The 23554-nt window shown below is 44.5% G+C and overlaps 1 protein-coding gene across 1 annotated transcript in view; it reads right to left on the bottom strand.

Annotated features, from left to right (window-relative positions):
- LOC137370282 (serine incorporator 1-like) overlaps nucleotides 1–21712 on the bottom strand; it is an 82797-nt gene extending 61085 nt beyond the window's left edge. The window contains exons 1-6 of the mRNA XM_068032659.1: nucleotides 21669–21712; nucleotides 21134–21254; nucleotides 19786–19947; nucleotides 16008–16198; nucleotides 13927–14006; nucleotides 330–467 (exon numbers count right to left, since the gene is read on the bottom strand). Of these exons, the coding sequence (XP_067888760.1) occupies nucleotides 330–467; nucleotides 13927–14006; nucleotides 16008–16198; nucleotides 19786–19947; nucleotides 21134–21254; nucleotides 21669–21712 (736 nt within the window). The remainder of the gene's footprint in view (nucleotides 1–329; nucleotides 468–13926; nucleotides 14007–16007; nucleotides 16199–19785; nucleotides 19948–21133; nucleotides 21255–21668) is intronic.
- Between the last annotated feature and the right edge of the window lie 1842 nt (nucleotides 21713–23554).

The raw sequence follows: 23554 nt of genomic DNA on the forward strand, positions 1-23554 counted from the left end.
GCAAGTATATTGGCTAACTTTCCTGTGCAGGTTTTCACTCTGTGTTAATAAGCTTGCCTTGGAGAACCGAATACTATTACCGCATCTGCTGAGATTTACCTCAATTATTGAGATCTTACACCAATGGAAGCGAATAAGGTGATTCTTAGGCTAGCATTTTGTTTTCTGAAGGCACGGGTTGGTTATGTTACATGACGTTCATTTACAAAAATGATATGGAGCTATTTCTATTTATGCTTTAATTGATTACAATTTAGAATAATAATGTCATTTATTTTAATTAAACTTTACCTATCCACTGCAAGTAAATGGTAAATAATGACACATACCAAAGTACCAGCACTGTGATCCACCTTCTTCTGATCTTTTGAGCCAGGATTGATTCCAGGAATTGCCAAAGTCAATCAGCAGCACCAGTTCAGTAAGGATAAAACAAAAAGCACCAGCTGAACCAATTCCAAATGACACTAAAAAGGAAATTTTATTTAGTGCAAACTTCTCGAAAATAAATCATTAACTGTAGATGAAAAGCAATATTTATAAATAATAATTAACCTTTATTTCACAGTTATTTTTATTCCTTGAATTTGCAAAATTGTTCAATAATTTATTTATGAGTAGTTACGTTGCAATTTAGAATTTTTTATTCTACCTTACTTAGATGAAGCATTAGGTTAGGAGTAGAGGACACACAAAGGATCATTTTCATCAGGATAAGACACACTGAGCATACACCTCAGAATATTAGGGAGAATAAAATAGGATTATCTTATTCCAAGTGCTTACTGAAAGTTTACTTAGAGGATAAAATAGCAGCAGGGAAATGGTATTTGAAGTGGGGTGGAAAGCAATGGTGGTGCAAGTATATTGGTCCACTTTCCTGTGCAGGTTTTGACTCTGTGTGGAACAAACCCTTAAAGGAAGGTTTCATTGATTAAAACCTGCCTTAAGGTTCTTTCTATCTGCAACCATGAGTCACCAGGCATGCCTTTAGGCTCAGTCTCCATGACATTACCTGCCAATAGCTGCAGCAGAGTCTCCTTTCGCTACCTACTCTGCAGTAATGCCTCTCTGTATACTGTAGTTGTACAAAATGCAACAGTCTAGAATAAACTTTGAGACCTTGATGGGGCTATACCCACACAATGCCCCCCACCACCCCCTGCCATTCAGCATTCAGTCTTGTTCTTGACTGTCTCTAGGGCATCATAAGCGAGGGCTCGAGGATATATTTGGTCTCTGAGAAGCCATTAGACCCATGCTCCTGGCTCTTCAAATAATAATGCTACCATAATGACATAGCCAAAAAAAATTCACTGCTTCTAAGATAGTGGGCATCTCTATGCATATTTTGGGCATACGTTCACAGAACAGCTAGTCATTAATAGAATAGAACTCCTTTCTGTTCATGAAGGTGATGAGATTGGGTTAGGAGCCTATATGTCATCAAAAATACCCTGCACTTTGGAGAAACATGCACTTGAAACAAGGCATCTGTCACTTGTTTTATGCATCAGTACATTGCTGATTTGAGATATTTGCATATACACACTGCTGCTGCTTGGAAGGCTCCAGTAGACCAAAAGTTCAAGGTAGTGATCATCATGATAGTCACTAGCAGAGTCTTTCTTGTCAGGGAGTTTGTCTGAAGATGTGCCTTAAGGACAAAGCACAATGCTGTGACTATTTCTCTAGTAAAGCAAAGTCAATGAGAGGGATCGTGTCAGGCATGTCTATGTAGCTTTTTACAATCACAGGTGATTAGGTAAGGATGGGTGCATGCAGTATGCTTCAGACAATAATGCACTTCTCTCTCATTCCTCCTCAAAACATCCTCCAAAATATGCGCAAATGTAAGATATACTCAGCAGAATGCCCATCTCTTTAAATGTACTGGTGGCAACATAACATTCTGTTGCTATCAAGTCACAGATGCAAAATGTGAGTCACAAGTAATTGTAAAATGGCAAAAACCAGAAGTTCATGCAATGAAAATTATTTTATTTTATTCATTTTCAGATTGTATGTGTTGATGGCTAAGCTGACATTTATTGCCCAGCACTAATTGCTGTTAGAAGGTGGTGCTGAGCCACCTTCTTCTTGAATTTTAGCCATTTTAATTCTTTGTGACAGTGTGATACAACTGAGTGGCTTGCTCGGCCACTTCAAAGGGCAGCTAAGAATCAACCAGGTTGGCGTCGGGCTGAGTCACATAGTCATAGGACAGACTGAGTAAGGATATCAGTGGCTGGATTTTCAAATGCTGTGGGGTCCACGCCGGGTGCGGGCACAATTTGAATGTCACATTCCCAGAGGGCAGCACTGGATTCCGCCACCTCCGGAACACGACACAACTTTCAAAGGGAGGGCGGAAGTGGAGGAGACAGGAACCCGCATGCCTTCAATTAAGTGGCTGTTGGGGCTCGTTGATGAGCTCATTAACAGGCCTCAATGGAGCAGTTTTAAATTTTCGATCAGAAGGCAGAGGGAACACGCAGTGTCTGGGACACATCAGGTCGTGAACAGAGCGAGCAGCACTGAAGGGTGATGAATGCACTGGTCAACAGACTTAAGAAGTGGAGAATAATGCTAAGCTGGTCAACCAGTAGCATGCAGCCACCACTGGTACTGACAGGCTTGCTTTCTTGAGGAGTGGGTGGTAGGACTCCTGAGAGGGACATGAGGCTGCTGACATCACTTGGGCAGCAGAGATTGGCAGACGAGGCCCTGGTGAACAAACGTGCACCAGCTGAGGGAGTTGGCATGGGAGTAAGCTACTCTGACATTTTGGAAGATCACAACCAATGCAACCACTATCTCTGCAGCCACTTCTTTTAAGACCCTAGGATGGAGGGCATCAGATCCTGGGGACTTGTCAACCTTTAGTTCCATTAGTTTTCCTAGTACTTTTTCTTTAATGGTAGCATTTGTTTCAAGTTCCTCCCTCCCTTTTGCACCTTGATTTTCTACTATTCATGAGATGCTTTTAGTGTCTTCTACCCTTGAAGATAGATACAAAATATTTGTTCAAAGGCTCTGCCATTTCCTGGTTTTTTGTTATGAATTCTCCAGTCACATCCTCTAAAGGACCAAAGTTTACTTTAGGTACTCTCTTTTTAAATACTTGTAGAAACTCCTATTATCTGTTTCTTTTTTCTTGTTAGTTTACTCTCATATTCTAAGTTCTCCCTCTTTATTATTTCTTTTGTCATCCTTTGCTGGTTCCTAAAATGATCCCAATCCTGGCCTACCACTAATCTTCGCAGAATTGTACACCTTTTCTTTCAATTTGATACCATCCTTAATTTCCTTAATTAGCCACAGACAGTTCATTCTTTACTGAGAATTATAAAATATCTCCTTAAATGCCTGCAGCTGCTTATCTTTTAAGCTATTAACTTTTAACCTATTTTCCCGGTCTACTTTCCCACTCTACTGAGTCATCTCAGTCCCAGGACATCACTGCAGGAGTTCCTCAGGGTAGTGTCCTAGGCCCAACCATCTTTAGCTGGGTTTGAAGGCCGTCTTCGGCCTATCCCATCCCCGACCAAATTGCGGTGTGACAGGAAAGAGATGGGGCCTCCACCCCCCCCCATCCCCATTGCAATTCTATGGGACCCCCATGCTTCCTAGCCTATCTCCATGGGGGCTCATTAAATTTAGCAAATATATGCAGATTTCTCCTCTTTCCTAGCCTAAAAAGCATGCCCAGTGAAAGTCTTTGAACTGGTGGTTGCTATTGTCTCTTCATCTTCACTTTCTTCTCTTTCCTCTACTGACTGGGCAGGTTCCAGTTCTTGGCTATCTGAAATGAAAAAGGGACAGAGGTTGGATTGTGGTGAGGGGAAAAAGTAAGAGGTGCATGCTTAAATCCTCTGCAGTTTATCAGTCAAAAGAGATTAAGGGATGAGAGAGAAGTGGGATTTGAGAAGGTGGATTAGGTATGTGATACTGTCATTATCAATCACTTCAGGGCTACCAGCGGCCATAGCCTCAGCAATGCCCCTTCCCTTGATGGCCATCACCGTCCCCTCCATGGGTGTTAAAATGTGCAGGTGTGCTTGTCCTCCTGCAGTTCATTCCTGCTGCCTGTTGCTATGCGCCACCTTCTCCTGAAATAAAAATAGAAGTGTGTCAGTGAGTGTCGTGCAATATGTTTGGGTGATGTGGCTCTCATGGTTGAATCATGCTAGTAAGTGTGAGCTGTGAGTTGTGTGTGTGAGGCTTACAACACTGCTAAGTGTGAAGGTGAGGTACAGATGGTTAATGGGGGTGTAGTGAATTGAACAGTGGATGAGGGCACTGGTGCAGTGGGTAGGATATGCCATTAGAAGATGAACCCACTCACCTTGGGAACTCAAATGCGACCATTAAGCTTCGTCCTGCATTGTAACTACATTCTTGGAGAAACACTCGAGATTGACACCTGCTTCTACTTGTTCCAACTGCCTCCTGAGCACATGTCTGGAGGGCCTCCTGTCCCCACTGCAGAACAGGACACCTGCTCTCTTTTCCATCTCTTCCAAGGTCTCCAATGCATTGTCTGCAAACTTTGGTGCTCGCTCTCTTGCATGTTCTGCCATTGCTCAAATATCACAATACTGATTCAGTTGTGAAAAACTCCCACTACTTGTTGCAGCCACAATACACCTGCCCTTTAACAGGTGCAGGCTGCCTTTACATAGCACTAGACACTTGCTGATGCACGCAGCTAATAAGCAGCGTATGTAGTGCTGGCTGCATGCAGAAATCATTCTAAAGAGCATGCAGCACAAATCTGAGGTGCTGCCTGCAACACTATGAACAGGTATGGGTTAATCACACATTGTGATCCCTGTGCCATTTTCAGGTCTTATCCAAGTTCTCCCCCGCAGTTTGCCAAAATGCTAATTCGAATTTGCCTTCATAGCACTTTTAAGTAAAAGTATTCTAATGTGTTTTAAATACAATTTGAGAAATAATTTTAAAACAGGAGAATTTCTAGATAAAAATAAAAGTAAAAGCAAAATACTGCTGTTGATGGAAATCTGAAATAAAAACAGGAAGTGCTGGAAATACTCAGCAGTTTGGCAGCATCTGTGGAGAGAGAAACAGAGTTAATGGCCGGAATTTCACACCAACCCAGCAAGCCGGATGGTGGCAGGGGGGTGGCGTAAAACTGAGCGGGAGGCTCCGGCAGGCTTTCCTGACCCACTCCCGCCTCCACCCCACTTTAAGTGGGCTGAGGGGGGTGCGCAAGAAACGGCCCGACCATCCCAGGCCAATCAAGGCCCTTAAGTGGCCACTTAAGAGCCTTCGCCTACCTCCACGGTTATTTTTCTCATGGCAAGCGGGCGTCCGGGAGATATGAAAGGCCACCCAGTGAAAGCTGGCGGCCTCTCAGCGCCCTGGGGGTGGGCGCTGACAAATGGGCACAGTGTGCCCGATTGAGGGCTGCCCCCACTTCCCCAACCACCCCCAGGACCCAAGACAGCCCCTTCCCCCCACATGACCACCCTTATCTCACTGGGGCGCAACCGATCACCCTGGCGAGGCAACCAAAACGTACCTGTCGTCTGGGCTCCATTTCCTCAGCTGGGTTGCAGTCCCAGCAGTCCTCAAGCAGGTGGAAGTCCCGCCTCGGAACATTTAAAGCCCGGGGACCCTTAAAATGCAGGACTGATCCCCGGGCCAGGCGGAAGCGCGTTCGCCACCAACTTTTACGTCGGTGGCCAGCTCCCGTCCGCCTGACGTAAGATCCAGCCCAATGTTTCAGGTCTATGACCTTTCATCAGAACTGGCAAAGGTTAGAAATGTAATAGGCTTTGAGCAAGTGAAAGAGGCAGGGAGGAGGGAAGAAGAACAAAAGGGAAGGTGTGTGATGGGGGGAGGGCAGGAGAGATTAAATGACAAAAGATGTCATGGAAATAAAGGAACGGGGAGTGTTAATAGTTGTAGGAAAAGACAAAGTATTGGCTGGAAGGTCACTGACCTGAAACGTTAACTGTTTCTCTCTCCACAGATGCTGCCAGGCCTGCTGAGTATTTCCAGCACTTTCTGTTTTATTTCAGAATTTCTTGAACAATAGATTGTGCTGGCAATATTTTCAGTTGTTAAATACAGAACATCTTTAATTCACTGAAGTAAGTGGTTTGGTGATTGTGTATATGCACATGCAATGCCAAGGGAGATCGACTAGTGTATTTAAAAATATAAGAACAAATGTGTAAATCATGCTCAAAGTGATACTAGAACTTTGTTTTTCAGAGACTGAATATAATGCACTTATTACAAAGAGACTTTCACTTCAGAGGCATATCAGTTTCCTGCTCCTATAGTTAAAAGTGTCAATGCCATAAGCCACTAATTGAATTTCCACCTCTTGCTATAAGCATTAGAGTATTCAATTAAGCACTTGATGCTAAAATGCACCAGGAAATGCAAGGAGAATGGGATACATTTCTTTTCTAATCAATTTAGCATCAGCAGTTCTGTTCAGGACTCTCAATGACCCAACTTCTGAAAAGAATTCTAATGTTTATAGTATACACCAGTACAATGGGGAAAAAAAAATGTTAAATGATGAAATAAGGTCTTATAAGCCATAACAATAACAAGAATGCTTTCTAAAATTGATGGAACATTGCTTTTAGCACAATTATTTTATCTTCTGCTCATTTGATCTTACATTGTTTATCATTCTCAGCCTTTCAACAATCTGGGGATATGCTTTTGAAGTAGATGATTTCATTGCCTATTTTCTTATATGGTTCTATAATGTTTTACATCTATAACTGGTTTGCTATGTATTAAAAGAAAATCAATTACCAGCCTGTGAATGAGCCAGATCAAGTTTCATTTCTGATTTTTGTTATGCTATTCTTGACGGAGATGGTAGGAATAAGTGTCTTCGACCTGAAATGTCGACTGTCTTGATTTGTAATTCTCCACAGCTGCTGACAAACCTGCTGAATATTTCCAGCTTTTTCTGCTTTTGATTCTAGAATATGCACTACCAAACCAATCCTATATTTGGAAAATCATGTAACCATATACGAAAAAAGGGGAAAAAAATTCACATATTTAAAAAAAAATCAAAAAATAGCTTGGAACTGCCCTGACGTAGAAATGTGAGTCAGGGTCGAGTTGGAAGGGTGGACAGAAGTCCTACTACTCTATCCCAAAGAAGGGAATCCAGCTATATACTACAATTTTGGCAATATAATCCAGCATTCTATTACTTTTATGCTATGAAGGGCATAACACAAAAAGGAGGATGCTTAGGCAGTAAATGCAATCTCCATTATCTCATGAACAGCCACACAGTGTGGAAAGAGGTTTAATGGCCTTGCAAGGTTGGCTAAAGTAATGTAAGTGAAGGTTCTATTTCCCATGCACATCATATAAAAATGATAGTGGCATGACTCTCCTTATCTCCTTATGACCTCTTTCTGCCTGTAACAGGATGAAAGGAAACCTACACTATTCACAAGACATCTCTGGAACCTAGAATGTACCTTCTAAATTTACCATGCCACCATTTAAACTCTCATTTCCTATCAAAAGGGGGTTGTGCTGGACTTGCAAGAAGGTCTAAAATTCCATAGCAGTTCCCCTCCAGCAGACCAGTGGGCCCTCAGGGTAATGATGGAAACAGCATGTCTTAATCGCCAAGGAGGAGATGATGCTGGACAGTATTGGGAAGCCCATTGCTGAGGCTGTGGCCAATGGTGGGGCTGAAACCACTGAAGATGACGGTATCGTCATACCTAATGCTCCTTCTCATGTTGCACGTCCCCCTCATCCCACAGTCTCTTCTGATTTACAAGCTGCAGATGGTGTAAACATGCACCTCCTAGTTTCCCTGCTCTCCACATCATGACCTTACCCTGTGCCTTTCTCCTTCAAGAAGTGCAACCTGGTCAGGCAGTGGCGAAATACCAAGGAGACAATGATGATGAAGACACACTGCCACCCAAATTCATACTCGCAGCCACCAGCTAGAATAATGAAACTTCACCTAATTTAAGAGAAAGCATAGAGGTCCGATCTGCACATAGTGGGCTGGATTTTATTCTGGCGACGGGGATCCCAGCAGCAGGCCAGAAGGCAGGGGAAGAACTTGCCTCGGCCCTTTGTCAGACCCCCGTTGCTATCTCATGACAAGCAGCCAATTAACAACTCGCCAGAAGGCGGGTGAGAACTTGCCTTGGTCCTTTGTTGGACTCCTGTTGCTATCTCATGACAAGTAGCCAATTAACAACTCGCCGTCCCTTTAAGAGACAAGATCCCGCCTCCAGAGGGGCCAGACAATTGAAGGGCCAGCAACTCTGCAGTACCAGCAGCATCACTGGGAGTGATGGCCACTGCCAGTACTGCAGGAGGCCCGACAGTACTGAGGACATCAGAGACCTCGGGACAAGTATGTGGTGTCAGAGTCACCAGGGCCATTCAGACAGGTCCTGGTGATAGGATGGGGTGGGGTTAGTGAGGTTTGGGAGGGGGGTTCTTCCCGGGTGGGGCAGGTCAGCCATCACTTGCAAGAGTGCCCTCCCGGGGCCCTAGATTGCCCCCAAAGAAGGAAGCACCCCTGACCCTGCTAGGAGGCTGCCTGGCTTTAGCTAGCAGTATCTCCATATAGCGGCAGGCCCCTCTGTCCTCCATAAGGTTGGAGTGGAGATGGGTAGAGGCCCTTAAGTGGCCATTTTGGGGCTGTGCAACATCAGGAATGGCACCACTTGCCATTTTGTTTGACCCCCCCCCCCACCCCCACCTCCAATCTCATCTTCAAGGACAAGATAAAATCCTGCCCAGTGTGACATCAGGCATGAGTGGCCTGCAGCACCAGGGCACTGGGCTGGGATTGTGCAGGTGCCAGCTCACCAGAGGGTGAGATCACTCACAAGTTCAGCTGCAGACGACGCATTTGAGGATCTTGATGGGGCAGCTTACAGAAGAAGGCTGATGGGTATGCACAATGTAATGCTTGGTGAATTGGGAAGCCTGCCAGAAAGCCAGTGTTCAATGTCAAGGAACATGGAGTCATAGAGTAATTTAAGGCAGAGAAGGAGGCCATTCAGTCCTTCGAGTCCATGCCGGCTCTCCGCAGAGCAATTCAGTCAGTCTCACTCCCTCCCCTGATCTCCCTAGCTCTTCAATTGGCCATCCAATTTCTTTTTGGATATATCCGGCAACAAATTAGCATGGGTCTCTGCATAGAGCTTGGAACTCATCCTTGCCAGCACGGAAGTGATGGCCAACTATGTTCACACATTTGTGGACTCAACCAAGATGCAACGTCTGGTGGCTGATGTCACAGCTTCCACTGCAGCACAAGCAGCCATCCAATGTCTGAGTGCTGCAGCAGAAGCTCAGTCTTCTGTCATGTAAGATCAGACTGCTGCCAGCATGGCTGCGGTTTAGTGTTCAAAGTGGGTGCAGGATGTCATTGCAGTCCAGCAATATAACCTCCAACAATTTACTTGGATCACAGACATTACCCAGGGGGAATGGCAGTAGCTCCATCGAGCATGAACCTGCTGTCCCCATGCAGGACAACAGCATTGATCCTCCAATCCCTGCCACTCCACTAGTGCCCTTAACTGTTGCCTGTCATTCAGCCAGCACAGACTGCTGTTGCCCATTCCGAGATGGTGCAGTCTGTGGCCGGGCTTTATAGGCCCAGAGATACTCGGGGGCATCCTCCAAGGCCATCTGCAGTCTCCCCCACTGAAATTCGGCGGCCTTCCACCAGCCATGCTGCAGCCACAGAGATAGCACTGCATAGGAGCACTAGGACAGACAAAGAGACACAGAAGACATGCACTAAGGGAATGCATAATTTCATTTATAAATTTGGTTTGCAATGTTTGTTTTTCTGGTGGCTTTTATTTTTGCATTGTGGACACTGTGATGGTCAGTGACAGAGGGAATGTAAGGGGCTGGATTTTAACAAGTCCACGATGTCTGGCTCCATAGTGGAGGGGGGCCGGAATATGGGTCCGGCAGAGGCCTGCCATGGAGGCTGACGCTGGGAGGGCCCAGCCTGATCCTTCCAGTGGTGTCAAGGCTCCATGGTGGCCTCCCCACCGCTGGGCGATGGGAACAGCATTTCAATATTTTCAATGAATAACATGAATTAATTTAAATAAACTTACCTGAAATCCTCCGGGCCCACCAAGATCTTCAAAGTGGCAGTCGGCACTCCTGTGCCTTCAATTCCCCATCTGGGGAAAGCCAGCGTGACACTGGTAGGGAGGAAGGAGGAGTTAAGATTTTCAATGCAGGGGGAGTTGGACGGAGTGAAATTAAGGTAATGGGTCTAGGGGGTGGTGGGAAGGGGTAAAATTTAAACTTTGTGCAGTTAGCCGGGATAAGGTCAGATTTAAAAGGTAAGTGTCTGGGTGGGGGGTGGGGAGGAAGGGCAAATAGTTAATGTAATTGTTATTGAGGGGTGGGAAAGGGACGTTAGAAATTTATTGGATAAACTTTGGGGGGATACTGCTTTAAAAATTCAAATTGACCAGCAGGGGTGGCTGCCCTTTAAAAATGGCACCAGCGCCTGCACACAGGCAGCTGATGCCATTGTCGGGGACGGACAGCCCGCCCCCTCCATGTGACTGGGGGGGGAGTGTGGTGAGCTGCCCCAGCTATCTAAATGAACTGTCGCGCGGAAGATTGCGGTAGCTCTTGGGCGTGCCGCCCGCTTTTTGAGCTTGCCGCCGATCTCTTAAAATCCAGCCCAAGGTGTGGGACTGTTGGTGAAAGGGAAATTGGGGTTGCAGTTACTGGTATCACACTCGGATGAGATCTTCATAGACAGTCCAAGTAGAAAGGGGCAGTCTAGATTGCCTCCTCCCTTCCTCTTCCTCCTCCTCCTCATGCTCATGCTCCTAATCCTTAGCTACTCGCCGTATGGCTGGTGGTACGGGTTATCCCCTCACAATGGCAAGGTTGTACAGCATGCAGCAGACCAATACAAATCTTGACACATGCTCTATTGCAGGGCTCCTGCAGAGCAGCCCGGGCAGTGTTGTTGCAGTTTTCCAGTGGTCTGCTGTAGCATATTTTGTGTGGCAGCATAGCTTTCATTGTATGCATGGTCGCATGTGTGTGTGGATTGCATTCAGGAGTAATGAGCCATGCAGTCAGCAGATAGCCCTCGTCACCCAGTAGCCGCCCTTTATTTGCCGTGGCACCTCAGTTGCAGCTGGCTCAGCGGACTACTGCAGAATAAAGGGATCATGGCTGCTGCCAGGATACCCAGGTGTTGACCTGCATGATTTGCTGCCTATGTTCGCACATCAGCTGGACATTGAGGGAGTGGAATCCCTTTTGGTTCCAGTACATGGCAGAGGTGACATGTGATGCTTGCAAAGTGATGTGCGTGCTGTCAACAGCACCCTGCAACATGGGGGCACCTGCAATCTTAGTGAAGCTGGGTGTTCACTCCAACTGCTTTTCTCTGGCATGACTTGCCTGCTCTGCATACATCTGGCAAGCATTCATTGTGCGTGCGCTAATACCCTTAACAAAAGGCCATCTGATGCTATACTCCTCAAAAGTATGCACACATACTACAGACACCATTTTGGAGCTCTAAAGGCGCTCATGGCACCAAATATACAAACCCAATTTCTCGCTGCTTATGCTGTTATGACCAGGTGAGAAGGTCTAGGGGTTCTCTCTCAGCCTTTGCCTAGTTTAACCATAACAGGATTTAATTTTTAAAAAACACAGTGTTTTAGCTCCACCTTAGTGAATCCTTGTTCACCAATTTCCAATTGTAAGGCAAAGAAATAAATTCAGACAGGTTTTCTTAGATTTAAAACAGGAAAGGTAGAAGTTTATTAATCTTAAACTCTAATCCGGTTACCGACTACGAATGTGCGACGCGACCATGCATACGCAATAAACACAAACACAGATAGAGACAGAAAAGTAGAAAAGAATAAAGTGGAAAGGTTTAACACAATAGATGAGTTTCTATTTTACTGTCCTTTGAGTTTGCTTTGAAGTCTTTGGTTGCCGGTCAAACTTGCAATTCGCTGGGGCCCAGTGAGGCTGCGACTTGTTTTGAGGTCGGAATCTTTTCTCTCTTGCGGTTTACATGTTTTTTGTGAGTCTGGTGGCTTGGGAGAAAGTCAGAGAGAGCGAAGCTTCCTTGGTCCAGGTTCCAGTTCAAATTCCTTCTGCCTCTTTCTCTGTGGCACATTTCAAAAACCCAGGTTGCCTAGCAGGTTAGTCATGTGACTAGCTAGTTTGACCACTTCTGTTTGTGGATTCTGCTATCTTAGCAGTCATCCTGGAATGCAAGCTTCCTCACCTTCAATGTCTGAAGATCTCCGTCCATTTTGCGTTCAGTGGATCAGGGAATAGTTCTCTGTCTCTCCAAGCACTGCCTGTTAGTATGCAAATGTTTTTCCAGCTGAGTGACTGGTGATTTTTTTTAACAAGTCCTTTCTTCACTCCAACAACAGTTTAAAATCAATGTTCACATGAAAAAATTAATATGCCTCATTCTTGGCAGGTGTGGGTTTGCATGACACTGCCCTTATGTCCTTATGTTCTGCTACTTTACTTCTGTCCCAAGACCCTGAGATTTCCTCAGTTTGTCATCTCAGCACATAGAATTTGCAGGGTCAGTGTGAGGGCACTTTATTTACAAGTGATAAGTGGGCACAGCCACGACTTCTGGCACATCTCCTGCATCCATCTGCCCAAAAATGGTAACTCCAGTGCCTGCCTATACTGGAGGCTTCCCAGGCCCCTAACCCCAGCCATGGTTCCCTCAGCACCCAGCTATTCTGCAAGAGATTTTTTTTTAAATCTCATCTTTGCAGGTCCAGGCCAGTTACCTGACCTCAGTGGTGGGGCCCACTTCCACCCTTGTGGAAACCAGTACATATCATGTCACTCAGTATACCAACCTCCATTGATATGCTAGGACTCTGTCCAACCTGAAGAACAAGAAATCCCAGGGTAAGAAATTCTTACCCCTGACTCCATGCACAGGCTATCATTTGTAAAAGACAGACAGAGGTTCTGCCTTTTAAATGGCAACTTGCAAACTCCTGGAAGCAGCAGAGACCAGCACTCTGCCATTTTCCTGAAAATTCTGTCGGTTTCCTGCTGGAGGTACAGCTGGAGATCAGCAAAACTCATGAGGAATTTGGAGGCATAGAAATTCAGCAATAAGCTAGTTTTTAAGTTTTATACTATGGTGGTTACATATGCCCGTTCTGTCAAATTGAAAGCCTGTAATTTAATAAACAATACATAATAAAGGAGCTGTGGGGTACAATTTCTATCCCATGATTGGGTTGGCCAAATGTAAAATTCAAGAGTTATGGTTACAAATGTAAGTGGTTATAGATTGAGTAGCATAGCTCCTCATCATATTTTCTGTTTCTGCTGTTAATTACATATTAATTGTGTTTATTTGAATGCAGGTGGTGGGCATTGACTTGTGTTCCTATAAATAGGCACAGACTGAAACTGTGGGTGTTGGGTTAGGAGGTGCATGCTTGTAATGTGTATCTATAAATAAATGTTTATAAAAGTGTGTAAAGATTGGATCCAGTTTTATCCTTCACCAACTGGCTTTCTAGCCTATAACATTAGCCACATAAAAGTAATTAAAATGAGAAAAGATATTAAACATTACTTAAATTGATGTCACTATAAAATGCTTCTGCCAAAGTATGGTCTGTTTTCCATTATGATGTCACCTCCATGAAACATGAACATTTCTTCGACGTGCCATCAATATCTATATTATAAAGTTACTTATTGAGAATGTTCCCAAAGAGAACTGTTGGCACATGGTATCATTAGTTCCATCAGTGTGAGCCTTACATATTTTGATTGCAAATACTGAAAATAAAGGCAATTAAAAGTACTTTCAAGTCTGCTCAAAATGGGCAACTCTGCTAATTTCTCACTTACCTCGGCTGAAGTGTCCTTCAGGAATATAAAATACACCGACCATTATTGCTACGAGTGCTCCAAGCTTGAATAACCAGAAGCTTTGAAAAGAGAATGTTAATGGCACCATAAGTCATAAATTTCTCTGTGGGTATCCACTGCATTGCTTCTTGTGCAATCCTGTATAATTTTATCTATATTTTATAATTTAATTTCATTCTAAAACAAAAATCAAAGAAACCATTGTGTTATTTCAAAAAGAAGAATTTTGTAATTTACACGTTTTAATTTTATGCAAAATTTATTTGCTTTTGATATTAAGAGTTGCTTGGTATCCATAAGTGTAAAGGATGAATAACTACTGATAAACAAAACAGTTTTTAAAAACAACCATTAAAATCTGATGTACAATATATTGTCTTGAAGAAAATAAGCTTTAATAAAATAAGAGTGTAAGGATAAGCCCAGCAACTACAGGCCAGTCAGTTTTACCTTGGAGGTGGGAAAGCTTTTAGAAACAATAATTCGGGACAAAAGTAATAGCCACTTGGACAAATGTGGATTAATTAAGGAAAGCCAGAATGGATTTGTTAAGGGCAAATCATGTTTAACTAACTTGACTGAGTTTATGGATAAGGTAACAGAGAGAGCTCTGATGTGGGTAATGCAGTTGATATGGTGCGCATAGACTTCCAAAAGGCATTTGATAAAGTGCCACAGAACAGGCTTGTGAGCAAAGTTAAAGCCCATGGAATAAAAGGGACAGAGGCAGCATGGATACGAAATTGGCTGAATGACAGGAAACAGAGTAGTGGTGAACGGTTGTTTTTCAGACTGGCGGAAGGTATACAGTGGGGTTCCCCAGGAGTCGGTACTCGGACCACTGTTTTTCTTGATCTATATTATGACTTAGACTTGGGTGTACAGGGCACAATTTCAAAATTTGCATATGACACAAAATTTGGAAGTATTGTGAACTGTGAGGAGGATAGGGATAGATTTCAAGAGGACATAGATAGGCTGGTGGAACGGGCGGACACGTGGCAGATGAAATTTAATGCAGGGAAGTGTGAAGTGATTCAGTTTGGTAGGAAGAATGAGGAGAGTCAATATAAAATAAAGGATACAATTCTAAACAGTGTGCAGGAGCAAAGGGATCTGGGGGTATATGTGCACAAATCGCCAAAGTTGGCAGGCAGGTTGAGAAAGCAATTATTAAGGCATACGGGATCCAGGGCTTTATAAATAGATGTATAGAGTACAAAAGAAAGGAAGTTACGGTGAACCTTTATAAAACACAGGTTCGGCCTCAACTGGAGTACTGTGTCCAATTCTGGGCACCACACATTAGGAAGGCATTAGGGAGGGTACAGAAAAGATTTATAAGAATGGTTCTGGAGATGAGGGTCTTCAATTATGTGGATAAATTGGAGAAGCTGGGGTGTTCTCCTTAGAGAAGAGAAGGTTGAGAGGAAATTTGATAGAGGTGTTCAAAATCATGAGGAGTCTGGACAAGGTAGAAAAGGAGAAATTTCCCATTGGTAGAAGGGTTGATAACCCAAGGACACCAATTTAAGGTGAATGGCTAAAGAACCAAAGATGACATGAGGGAAAACATTTTTAGCAACAGATGATTAGGATCTGGAATGCACTGTCTGAGAGTGTGGTGGAGGCAGAGTCAATCATGGCTTTTAAAAGGGAATTGGATAATTATCTGAAGAAATAAAATTTGCAGGGCTACGGGGAAAATATGGGGGAGTGGGACTAGTTAAATTGCTCTTGCAGAGAGCTGGCACAGACAAGACGGGCCGAATTACCTCCTTCCATGCTGTAACCATTATGTCATTCTATGATTTTATAAATGCTGTACAGGCTGATTTTTACCAATTTCCACTCCTGAAAGAGTGCCTTATTGTCCATGAGCCCATAGCAAAAATGGCAATTTCCAGTATGTGCTGCAAGCAGGCAAGGGTTTCTGTCAACAGCATGATTTTGTAACCTTGGTCTTGATAAGTAAAAGTACTCTTTGAGACCAATGCAATGATTATAAACTTGTTTCAATTACAGAATCTCTTTGAAAAACAATTTACAAAATGACTTACCCGTTGTGTACTAGGGCCCTGGGATCTTTGCTATTTTTCACATTGATCATAAGCAGAGCCAACAGCAGGAAGAATGTGGCCATTCCAAAGCAGATACGATACACAGACTTGTAGCCAACCAACACTCTGCAGATCACAGGGCTAACATCAGGGACCTGTGCATTATATCCAATCTCACAGAATCCTGGAATCTAAAATGCAATTTTTCAGAGTTGCTATTTGCTTTACAAGAATTTGCAAACATTAGAAATATATATGTTTATATATGGTTAAAGAAAGAAATAGAATTTATCATATCCTCAGTAGGTCTGGAGTATGTGTCACATCTTTATTCTATGTGCAGTTCCTTACTCTTGTATGCATTAAATTTCATTGCCCTTTACTGCCCGCATGCATAAGGGCCTGAAAAGTTGCTGGCTATGTATCCTGACAGAAATGCGAATATGCACATTCCTGTGACCTCTGGCACTGGTCTCAGAATTCCCAGGTCAGGTAGTCACCTAATTTGATTAGCATAGATAATAGCCCTGACACTGGAGATGCATTTTGTGACGAGTGCCCATTCTAGGGAAAGCAGTAGGGCCTCTTTCAGACAGATGCCCAGACTGTCTCATCAGCTGAATTTATAAAAGGATGAAAAATCTTTTCATTTATTACCTTTTCAGAGGTCCAGACCATAATCTAGGCCTGACCCTCACAAAACTGGCTATGCCCCCAGATCGAATTAATCAGCATGGCAAATATCTGCTAATTCTACCCGTTTGCGAGTCTGCGAAGAGGCTCTTAAAATTAAACTGTTTTTAGATGCAAGAGCACCAATAGGAACATTTTTTTTTAAAATTAAGAAACTGACTACACCAATGTAACTAGTAAATGATTCTGTATCGTTGATACATTCAGTTATTTAAAATCAGATGGTGGACTGGACACTCTGAATAAAAATGCTTATATTTTGTGATAAACTCATTTTGAGCTATATTAATAAAACTGTACTCTTAAATATACCAAGAAATATTTTTAATGCAATTTTTTCCTTTTAAAATTACGTTCTAAAATATTGCCTTATTTCACTGGTTCATGGATGATTTTATGTTCTGTGATACACGAATAGTTTTGAGTAGAAACTTGGGCAAAAAATTCACTTTATAATACTAGTGCAATTTTGAGTGCAATTAACACCCAGATTGCCAATTGCTCCCAAAGTTTAAACTTTTGGCCACGGTGCACAGACTGCTGATGGAAACAATTTAAGTCACTGAATGTATTTATTACAGCCTCAAATTTGCATCATCTTCTTTAGGTGAGTGGAGGTTTCACCCCAGAAAAGTCTCCATGGAAACTGCCAGGGAAAGCTGTGACTGAGCGTATCCAAGTCCTGACCTACTTTGTGGCCCATTGGACTTAAAGACTATGGGGAAATAACGGGGGTGTGGGCATGGGAGATGGGTCAGGCAGGATGGGCCAAATAGCTTCCTTCTGTGCTGTATATTCTATGAGTGTGCTGGAAGTGCTGCAAATTTTGTCCAACTCATGATGTAACTTCTGAGCTGGCATCTTTAACATCACTGCCCCTCATAGTTCGGTATCAGCAAATTTGAGGCATTGCATTTCTGAATCACAGTCATTGGTATAAATGAGAAACAATAATCGTCGCTATGAACCCCAGGGAATACCCCACTCAGTACTTCCTCCACTCCTAACATAACTGCTGTAACGAATGGCTGTTGCTTCCTTCAAAGCAGCCATTTCATTATCTTTTGTCAAGATTTACTCTGGATCTCCCAAGCTTTGAACTTGACTAAAATTAAATTGCATGGAATTTTATCAAGTACATCTCATTGTGGTGTTTTTCACAGTCCACAAGTTATCACTTCTTCAAAGAAATTGAGTAGTTTTAAAAGGAGGCAACTTTCCCTTTTGAAGCCAAGGAGATGGGGCTCAGGTTTAATGGCTGGAATTTTTACATTGGACGGGAGACCCCACACATCGGCCAAAATGTCAGGGGCAAGCCCACCTCTGCTGGCCTGGGAACCATGCTATGAATTTATGTGGCCCAGGCCTTTAATTGGCCTCGGGCAAGTCTTTCTCCCCTCTGAGGCAGCTCTCAGTCCTAGCAGTGCCAGTGGGAACAGTGGCCACTGCTGGAACTGCAGCTAGGAAAAGGAGCAAGAGGTTCTCCAGCTCTGGAAAAAAAAGTAAGTTTGTGGGGCCTCGCCAGGGACAAACAGCCGGGCCCCGCGAGGCAAGGGGAGTTGTTAGGGGGTGGGGGGGCGGTGAAATGTAGTTCAGTGGGGGCAGTTGGACCATGGAGGGATCTCCCTGGGGAACAGGGTGCCCAATCAGAAGGGCAGTCCCCCAGCCCGCAAGGAGGCAGCCAGGTTTTACTGGGTGGCCTCCTGGGGGGCCTGAGGCCCTTGCCCGCTGCTGGTAAAATACCAGCAGCAGCGGGAAGAGGCCATTAAGTGGCCGTTAATTGGCCACTTAAGGGCCTTAATTGGCCTGGGGTGGGTGGGCCGTTTCTCGCTGCTGCTGCCACCCCTTGTAAACTTGCAGCGGGGACATGAAGGTTAGCATGGTTAGCACCTCAGCCTCACAGCTCCAGCGAGCAGAGTTCAATTCTGAGTACTGCCTGTGTGGAGTTTGCAAGTTCTCCCTGTGTCTGCGTGGGTTTCCTCCGGGTGCTCCGGTTTCCTCCCACATGCCAAAGACTTGCTGGTTGACAGGTTAATTGGCCATTATAAATTGCCCCTAGTGTAGGTAGGTGGTAGGGAAATATAGGGACAGGTGGGGATGGGGTAGGAATATGGAATTAGTGCAGGATTAGTATAAATGGGTGGTTGATGGTCGGCACAGACTCGTTGGGCCAAAGGGCCTGTTTCAATGCTGTATCACTAAACTAAACTAAACTAAACTAAACCTCCTGCCTCCCACTCAATTTTACGTCCCCCTCACCTCCAACCTGCTCTTGTGGGGGTTGGGGGAAGTAGGTGTAAAGTTCCGGCCAATGTCTCATCCAAAAGTTTCCAGCAGTGCACTGAGTAATGCCTGAGGAATGCACTGAGATGTCAGCCTAGATTAGGTGCTCAAGTCTCTGGACTGGGAGCCCGTAACCTTCTGACTCAGAGGTGACAGTGCTACCCTTGAGCCACGGCTCAAATGAACAATGATATGCATGATGCAGTGCTGCTGGTCACAAAAGAGCTGCGTATTTGATGGAAAGGGTTTCGTAACATAGATGGTGAAATTATTCAAGCGAATAGAGATGACCACTCTCTAATCTGTTCCCCAGTTGTTCATGGGGAAGTGGATAAAACTGCTGGTGGATTAAATTATCAATTATAACTAATACAAATAGCTCAAGGTCTGCTAAATATTTAAGTTGATAGGGAAGATTTTTCACTCACTACACTTGGACATCAAGTCTGACTTAGGCACAGTGCACAGAGCAAAATAAGATGGGCATGATTGCATATAATCAAGGCTACTTGGTTTCCTATCCATTACAGGCCTGATATTGCATGCACTATGTCCAGTGGATCCTTTACACCAAGCACAATAAGAGGGAAATATGTGCTATTATCTGTGTACCTATGATTTTCCATAACAGGCTCCCTACAAGTATCGCTGCCCACTTTGAGCACAGAATTGTACCCACTGAGCTTGTGAACTCTGTCAAACAATTTCATAAAGTCTGAGGTCCTTTAAACAGTATGACATTTTCCTCCATATCATATTTCAGATAATTAATTTATTATTAAAGCTTAATGCTGTATCATACCTTCCTCAATCGATCTTCTACTCCAGGTATAAGCATAATACCAGCAATAGTTGTACCAATCAATAAAATAGTTGCGTACACCAATCGTGTTACTATGGAAGTTCGCCCAGTTGGACAACACGAGCACACCAGACATGGAGCACTACTGCACAAACATGGGATCTGTAACCAGAGAAGGAGAGGGAATTTAAACATGGCATAAATTAGCTCTGCATCCTAAATATATAGGAAGCTCATGTCAATGATTGAAGCAAAAGCAAGATATAGTAAAAGTAAGCAAATGCAAAACACTACTGGCGACCAGAATAACAGGTGTAGGCTGAATATTTTTTTCAACGCATTCTTTTGAACAAGTCAAAGTGTCTGTCATAGAGGTAGTTAGACATGTGGAGTTTCACCAACTTTCCAATTATACCAGGCATTTATATATCCTTGCCTGGTTTTGAACCCAGTACTAAAGTTGCATGGATATATGGTTTATTCAATGAGCTAGCTCTACAAACAGGCAGCGTCAGTCTCAGCAAGCACTTCTTGAGAAATGCAATATATTTTAAGAATTAAGATTATTTTATTTGACAAAATACAGGCTTAAAGAGGGTACGAATTAGCTTTTAAATAACAAGGGAATTGGATGCAGTCTAGGTAGATTTGAAATGGATAAGGATGATAGGACCAGGGTCATCCCTATAAAATCGATAGGCAAAGAGTTAGATTAAATGCCAGGAAGAGGGTGAAAAGGATGATACCAAAAGGGTCATTTTCCAACTTTATGTTGCTAGCAGGAAGCCCCACATGCTGAGACTACATAGTCAGAAATTCAGGCAGGTGCTGCACACAATTTTCCAAGCATTGAGGTAAGTGAAGCTTCCCGCTGAAGCACTTTGGAGAAATATAAATTTAGACAGGATATGAATGAAGTCTTTAAAAATGATCAGTGGATTACAGGCAGTCAGGTTAGAATGTTTATTTGAAATAGGTAGTGATAGTAGGGCTAGAGAATATCCCTGTCAAATTGAAAGGCAGAGAGTTAGGATAGAAGCCAGGTTGTATTTTTTGTTACGGAGTCATTGCCTTCTGGAACAAAGCGCTGAGACACAATAAATGTGGAGGTGTTACAATCCTTCGCCAAATTAAAGGGATCTTAATACTTTTCTGAGAGAAGATGACTGTCTCAGCTTTAGAAAGGACGTTGTCAGTTAGTTGTGAATGTAATGAGTCATGAGCAATCATGGGGCTGAATTTTCATTCCAGGATCAGGACCTCAATGCCAGGACCATTTCCAGGTTCTATCCCTGCTCCATGTCATTGCTGGAAGTCGATCATTATTTTGAAAGAGGTGGCCAATTACTGCTGCACTGACACATTCAGCATCCAACTTGGAGTGGCAGATGCGCAGAGGAGGCGGGATGTAGACATGACGGGCCAGATTTAGAGGGCACCCAGCAGCTATGATTGTGAACACCAGCATCCTGGGCAATGGCAGAGGCAAAAAAGGCCACAGAACAGCAGCATGGCATGCACCTGTGGGAGGGTGGTGCCATGATTTGCAGATGCCTCCCTGGAGGTACAGTTAGAGGCAGTGGCAGTCTGGAGGAGCATCCGAATTCTGGAGAGCGGCAGGAATAGGTCAGCCAGTCAAACAAAGGAGGCAGGAATGGAGGTGGCTCAGGAAGTGAGCAACTGCAGTGTGGTCAGCAGAAGTGGGTGTAGAGCAGGAAGTGCTTCAACAACCTTCTGAGGTCTGACAAGGTGAGTGCAATACTACACCCGGATGGCAGGCCTCCAGTTCTGGAGTCACCAGCCCACCTACCAGAGGAGCAGTCTGAGGGCACATAGTGTTCAGGAACATTTTCCATACATGTTCCCAGCTGGGCAATGCTTACACCACAAGCACTTTTAGATGAGGCGATACTGGAGCCATGGACATCACACGAGTGAGACGCTGGATGCGGTGACAGGGGGCACCATGGTTTTAACTCTCTCACTCTTGACTTTGCAGGAAAAAAATATCACACAAGAAAGGGGTCGTTCCAGTAGTGGAGTGGTGCATATCACTATACTCACAGCCATAGAGGAGTAGGGCCTTGAAATTGCCAGGGTAGCAGCTCAGCAGGTATTCAGCAAGGGTGAGATAGGTGTCTGTCTGACAGAGGGTGAAAGCATGTCACCATTTCCATGTGATGGGGATGGAGCTCCATCCTTGTTTGTTGACTCCATGCCAATGCATAAGCAGATCTGGGCTGTTGCAACTCTGTAGAAGCAGCTACTGACAGAGGAGGGCTTTCCTAACCAAAGTCTAATGCAAAAGGGGAGCCTCAGCATACCACTGTGCTCTCAGGGCAACCTCAGAGGAGGAAGATACATCCGAGGCATTACTGTCACAGCAGTCAAGTGCACCCTCCACCAGCTCAGAAACACTCATCTCGGTGGGGCCTCATGAGAGTTTGAATCAGGTAGCACAAGGTGACCAGCACTTCACGTGTGAGCAGAAGGAAGTGATGGAGGCAGAGGCAGCTACGAACAGTCCCCCCGGAAGTTGGAGGACAGCTCCAGCCATGCTCATTTGGGCAGAGATGCAGAGGCTCGGGGGTCACGTACAAGGCAGGTCTTTCTGGCACAGCAACGGGAGATGTGTGCCAAATGTCGGCTTTCCCTGAGGCAATGCGGAACCTTGGGAATAGAATGGAGGAGTCCATTCATGAGATGAGTGCATATGAGACATAAGCTCAGCCATTGAAAGAGTGGCCTACCTCATAGACAGCCATACATGGCATCACTGAATGGATGCAGGAACATCGCACTGACATGCTCAGAATGCATGCCACATTCTGTAGCATTGACAGGTCAGTTGTACTGATGGTGTAAAAATGCATGGACGGGATGCCAGATGTGCCCCAACTGCTGGTTCCCTCAGACATGCATGCACGCCATGAAAGGGCTGGGGATGATGTTGAGGGAGCTACGTCTCACAGGACACCTTCGTCATCAGCTTCCCCCTTGACCCATCTGACTGAGGCACCATCTATACAGCAAACACCATGACCGAGACTGCCCCTGCATTGTCACAGGTTTGGCAGCCTGTGGTGGTGCACCGCAGATGGGCACCAAGGGCATCTCAGCCGCATGCAGACACAAGACAGCAGCCTGCCTCCACTTCTGCCTCAGCCACAGGGGGAAGCACTCCGTAGCAGTGGCAGTGTGCAGTCAATGCCGTGTCGGTAGTTTCATTTTGTGATTCACCTGGGTAACTTTGGTAATGCCTCTGCTCACTGATTAAGCATCAATGTAATGAAATGGTTTATGACTGCAACCTGAATTGTGTGATCCCACTGTTTTGAGGGCTATAAGGCAACAGCATTATAAAGTGTATGTGCGATGTAAATGTGCGTGGTCGGGGACACTGTGTGGCTGGTCGTGACATGTCTTCCAGGCATTGTGGGAAACAGGAGATGGCTGTGTGTAACATCATTTTAAATGCAGCTGCTACTTGTGGGAAAGGTGTGATACTGGGCCAAATGCCATCTAGGATGTTTCTCATGAGAAGTAGGCCTGTATCGGTGCAGCCCAAACTTCCCTGCCATCCAGGTCAATTGCTTGATTCCTCAGCTGGACCACTGGATGTCCATGCAGCACAGGATCACTGTGCTCCACCATGTCTTCTTCCTCCTCCTCTGATGTGTACCGCTCCTCCCCAACTTCATCCTCAAGGTCCACACCTCACTGGAAGGCCATGTTGCGTATACCACCAAAATACAAGAAATCCTTGAGG

The sequence above is a fragment of the Heterodontus francisci genome, chromosome 5 (genome assembly GCF_036365525.1).
Source record: "Heterodontus francisci isolate sHetFra1 chromosome 5, sHetFra1.hap1, whole genome shotgun sequence".
Lineage (NCBI taxonomy): Eukaryota > Metazoa > Chordata > Chondrichthyes > Heterodontiformes > Heterodontidae > Heterodontus > Heterodontus francisci.